The sequence below is a fragment of the Dreissena polymorpha genome, unplaced genomic scaffold, assembly GCF_020536995.1.
Source record: "Dreissena polymorpha isolate Duluth1 unplaced genomic scaffold, UMN_Dpol_1.0 chrUn109, whole genome shotgun sequence".
Taxonomy (NCBI): domain Eukaryota; kingdom Metazoa; phylum Mollusca; class Bivalvia; order Myida; family Dreissenidae; genus Dreissena; species Dreissena polymorpha.
The window spans coordinates 24001-30000 of record NW_026273423.1 but is presented as its reverse complement, the minus strand read 5'-3'; the positions used below and the strand labels follow the sequence as shown (position 1 = coordinate 30000).

The following is a 6000-nucleotide window of genomic DNA, read 5'->3' as shown; positions in this document are numbered from 1 at the left end:
CAAGTATATGCCAACGTCCAATTGGACTGTATTCAATTGCATAGGTTATACTTGTGTCTTTAAATCTACCAAAGTACATACAAATCTTAATCCAATATTTTACATGCAAACCTCGAGCACAGTGTTTTGGCGAAACTTAATCGAACAAACGGAAAAGTTTCGTACAATGACCTATTTAGTGGCATGCTTTCGAACAATTCAGTTTGTTATCAAACCAGCCGGTCCCAAAAGTACTAGTTAGAATTTAGTGATTGTTGTAAAATGGTGAATCTAGATTCTGTGCCACCACATATTAATTGCTATACTTAAAAATAAAAATCATGAGAACAACAACAAAATGTTTATTGATAATACTGCTCTGTAAACGATCTAAGCAATTTACTGAAAGTAAATATACATGACCAGAACTTATGAGTGGAAGGTATTAGCTGGAAATATTTTCTTACAATCGAAATTTTGAATTCTTTGAAAGTACTTTTAAATATACATTGGGCATTTACTTGAACTATTTACTTGCACCATTTTCTAATGATATTTTTTACGGTTGATTTTAGAATATTAACTAAATATAGTTTCTTAAAATATTGGTCCCAATTGATATACATGATACATTCTTAATATTACTATGTATAAATACTGATTTTTTGTCTGAAATATTTGCTTAAAAACAATCGTGTATTAAAATTTTCAAACCGCAACAGGGAAACATATTAACGTATAAGGAATATATGAACCGGGTAAATATTTTCTTGAACACATTTTAGATTGCTCGTCGGAAGCCCAAATATGACGGTCAATAATATCACAGCCCACGGGGAAGTAAGCGCGTGTGAAAATCTCAACGTGAAGAACATAGTGTGCACAAAATTGAACGTAACCGACGGGGCAGTGGGGTCAAGCAAATGTGGTAAGTAACACTGAGTAAACGGATAATCCCCAAGTTATTATAGAGTAAATACGGTAGGTCACGCAGAAGAAAATCAACGGATACTCCCCAAGTTGTTATAGAGTAAATGAGGTAGGTCACGCTGGAAAAAATCAACGGCTACTTCTCAAGGTATTATAGAGTAAATGCGGTAAGACACGCTGGAGAAAATCAACGGCTACTCCCCAAAGTTATTATAGAGTAAATGAGGTAGGTCACGCTGGAAAAAATCAACGGCTAATTCCCAAGTTGTTATAGAGTAAATGCGATAGGTTACGCGTTCCTAAATCAACGGCTACTCCCGAATAGTTTTTCATGCCGCGCCGGTTGTTCACAACGTTAACGGCCAGTTTAAAAGCGATGTTATTTTCAACCATACTCAAATTATTTGAGCATAAAATTGGTAAACAATTAACACATATGTTAGAGACTTCATAATCAAGTCACATAAATAGCTGTCTCCCCAAGTTATTATCGGAATAAATCTCCGTAAACACTATCAGTAGATAATGTTTTGTCACCACCAGCTGTCGTTCATTATGAAAAACACGTGACTAATTGTTTCTACAATATAGGATAGTAACTTTAAACAATAATTGATGGCACTTCATTGTGTTTCTCTCATTTCGATGAAAGTCTGTCCTTTAACGTATTAAGGTCTGTTATCGATATAATACAATCGGATTTAATGCAGATTTGAAATGACCTGAACTTTGGACAATTCAAACAAAGTTGTCCATACAATTTCAAACGGCAGTTTGATATTTTATAAATGACATATCGGTAAGCATTTACATAATTTTATGTAGCGTTAAGCAATATAAGAAATAAACAAGTACATACATTCCAAAAGGGAGCAATAAGAACCAAGAATGTAACATATTTTCACAATGTAGATGTATACAATGATAAGAATGGAATCTGCAGTCTTAAGTTTTAACTTCGGACGTAATGAAGTGTGATGTATTTTTGCAGGGTATGTTGTCCATATTATTTGACGTTAGTTTCATTTAATGTTAAACAATTATTGGTGTGCCTTAATACACAATTAAGGACATCTGCTTGTTTGTATGAAGCTGCAATGACTGCTGATTGCTCATAATGTATCTGTTTACTTGTTATACTTGTTATATCTTTTTGCGTTTTATTACTTAAATTTTTACAAATGCTGTTAGTTGATTATGATTATGTTGTGATGAGAGTAGCTGATGATCGCCATTCATTACAGACCATCTTCGAGGGACAGACAAAAGTAAAACAATTTGTGAAACAGACAGTAGACTAGGAGCCACCATTGCCATCAATAAGAACTACCGCGAACAAACTGTAAACTACATTCCACTGGTGACGGTACGTTTTGTTCTAATATTACGTTTAATGCTTTAAGTTTCAGGAATGTGTTAACCCTACATGACCTGTATGGGAATGTATTGATCAAAAATAAAATATCATATCCATATCGTTAATATTTTCTATCAACTGACATTATTTCATTTTCTTCTGCAAATGTGTATTGATGCCCTTTATAAGGATTGATGGGGTTGATGCATGGTTACCAAATATAGGTCAAAAGCCTTCACGGACAATAGCCTCCGTACCATGGTCACGCAGAAACATCGGAGGACGTTACCCGAGGGTTAAGCCCGCCTGAGTGACAGACAAGTCAGAGCGGTGGAAAATTCGGTTCAGTCTTTGATTATAAGAATTTGAATATCGTTGTTCAAAATTGCCCGAGTCTGTGAAATCGCTGCGAATAATGAACTGAGATGATAAGCCCGAACGCGTTTTTAAAAAGCACATTTTTACTCTTTAAGGTTAAGCATTTGTTTGAATATGAACGTTTCACATACTTCCACTGATCCACACATCGAAAGTTTTACCACCTTTAATAAAAAAAAACACAATGTTTGATTATACCTTGCGGATTTCTTGCTATTTGATAAAAAAGGCTCTCGTTTACTGTAAATCAAACATGCATTTAGATGAAACATTACAAGATTAATCAGTCTCAGATACTTGAATAATAATTTAGAAACGTCCTCAACAACACGTGTTGAAGTCAAATTTTGTATTTCATAACGTTTTTGATAGGATCATTATTAGGTTAAATGTGGAATTAGCTATTGTTGAAATAAACATTCTGACCAATTTTTACTAAGCTGGATTCATTAATAATGTGTCTTCTTAAATAACGACAATGTTGTTACAAGATTCGGTCTAGTGTTACCTTATATTACTTAGATTCAAACTTGAGCTATAGATGTTTAATATAAACATGCTGTTTAAGTGTATATGACCTATTCCATTCTCTCAGTATTTTATGGCGTGCTGTAACCGTTTGATTAGTTTAACTTGTTTAACTTTTTTGGAGGATGACAGTTTGAGTTCATAGGGGGAAATATTTCAATTGCATACATTTAATCGTTACTAGATCAAACGATCGTCTGAACACATTAAGATCATGTGTCAATGAATCTAAATATTTAAAGTGTGAACTCTTTCTGATCTTTGTTAATTATTTTATCTCGTATGCGATACTTTAAATTTAAACACAGAGCACATAATATTATCCTAAACATAACATTTTCTATACAGGTGTGCGCTCCAGGATGGAAGAATGTCTATTTCGAATCGAGCCAAAATACCAATCAAATGATCGGGGCATGTTACAAATTGAATCCATCTTTGCAATCAATCCAGTGTGATCGTACCGACAACCCACCATACGCCACTTTTACTTACGACAAACTGCTGTTAGTATTTTAGTTTGAAACCTTTTTATTTTAGCGAATTCAGGTCGAACTTTTTCGCATTTATATCATCTTTGCGAACGACACGTATATATTGCCATTTCATTCAATAGGTACTGTTGGCCATTCTGGGCGGGTCAAAACCACCAAACAGACGCCAAAACCAACTATTTCATATACACGTATGCCGAAGCCGGAATTTCTGCGACTTATTCACTGGTAAAGACATTTATTAATACGTCTGCCAACTTATTGCGTGGTTTGAGCTCTTTCTTTGTTTGAAGATTTTTAAGGTATTGTGTTTTCCAATCTTACAACCAAAATAAAATGTTTTTGTTTAAAATAAATAATCAGCCGTGTTTATACTTTGTTTTCATTATTTGTTTACCACTTAAAGTATCTCAATACAATTTCATGCATTTACTCATCGTGGCTTTTTATTATACACACGCTCGCTTAAACATTACCATGGAATATATAACTGACGCTGTTAATATAGTTGCTACTGTTTCTTTTAAACTTTAAAATATGTATTTATCGTGAAAAGGATGGCCGAAACGAAGTAATCGGTGCCCCTGGAACCTACTTTTGGAGAGGTGCGTATTTATTTACCACCTACCCTTTACAAGACTTTGAATTTAATAGTAAGGGCTATCCTTGAAACGGTTTTATTTCTGAGAGGCAAACAATTGTTGGCATCATTTCAACTTGTCTTACAATCTGTGACTAACCAAAGTTTAACTCTCTGATTAATTGGATTGCACTTAAAATTAGTTTAGATTCCTATATTGCTCACATATTTCAATTATATTGCTATCCTGTTTATATGTATTTACACGTGTCTGTTTTGTGATTAATAATGGTGCGGCTTTCAACTGATTTAATCCCTTAATTTTTGCATTTACCGTTCCGAGGGACGATATAGCTATAATTGTTGTTCATGTTTTAAACTTTTGTTGTATGGCCTGTCCTGTATGGCATTGGCAATCGGCAACTTGCCTTAACTGTTTCATCTAGTAGCAACACTGCTCACTTTGATTTTATACAACATTTTCGTTTAAATCCACACCCACTCTGTCCACAGTTAACATCCATTTTGAATAAAATATGTTCAAATTTATTAAACTTCTTAATAGTTAAAACAAACCATATTAAGAAAGCAAGCCATGTTTAGTTCAAAATGCTTTAAAATAAGAGAAAATGTCACATATATGTAGTATACAATATTAATACATTTCTTACAAAGAAACAGAGGTAAGAATTATGTAATTATTTTTATATTTGTTTAACTATACGCATACCATTTTGTGATCACTAAGTATTACCTCTTCCATGTGACATTCGCATAAATTATGTTCACGAAATATGGGTATTTCTTGTTTATTTAAATTACCCGTTCTTTAAAATGATTTGTGTTGTGTGTATACATCAGTTTATTTTATATGTATGTTAATGACGAGCTTCACATGCTTAAATCAAAATAAGAAATTATGTTCTGTTCGGTTTGATCTTAAAATGATAAGACATTATATGGTCCGACCAGGAATAAGTTTAAACTACTAATCACGAGTTTGTTTCTTTAACAAACACAACGTCTTGTTGTAAACATTAATCATTTAGTGTGTATAGCCAAAACAAATGTCAAAGACACAGAATGGCTTGCTTAGTGCTGTAATTGAACACTCAAAATAATTGTGTTCAGTGGTTTTGTCACATTTTTAGTTGTTTCCTTAGAAATTCAAAATTCTTTAGAAATTTAATTTAGAAATTCTTCTTTTTATTGCGGTGGTATACATATGATTATGTGCATGTCTACAACGCTATAATACTATTTCTTTCTTAGGTATTTTGTTTACCGTTTAGTTAACCCATATGCTTTCTGCTATCACTATAGATTCACGACGCATCGTATGCTTTATGTTCAGAAAAATTGAACCATAACCGACTGTGATGTAAGACAAGCAGATTAAGTACTTCGCATAAACATAAACGGAAATATTGATTGTATCGCTTCAGGAGGATTCAAGCTTGCACAATACAACAAAGTGTACAATTATAAATTTGAAGAAACAAACGACACCACGTATTTAGGTAAGAGTTCTTCTTAATATTATTTGTAAAATCTGTCATTATTGCAGGAAATTATTAAATGTTACTTTAGATGTCAGAATACTTGAAGTTACGTTTTACAATTTCTTGCCGTGTTTTATATGCCAAATGGTTCAAAGCACGGGGCTTAGTTATCCAGAGTATCTGACATGATTTCTTGTCGGGAGTTTCAAAAGCATTCCTCAGGAAACTTAAATATGACTGAAATACGTTATT

At 33.1% G+C, this 6000-nt stretch overlaps 1 protein-coding gene across 1 annotated transcript in view; it reads left to right on the top strand.

Annotated features, from left to right (window-relative positions):
- LOC127864090 (integrin alpha-4-like) overlaps positions 1 to 6000 on the top strand; it is a 67559-nt gene that overhangs the window by 40125 nt on the left and 21434 nt on the right. Inside the window, exon 7 of the mRNA XM_052403787.1 lies at positions 5692 to 5766. Coding sequence (XP_052259747.1) covers positions 5692 to 5766 — 75 coding nt within the window. The remainder of the gene's footprint in view (positions 1 to 5691; positions 5767 to 6000) is intronic.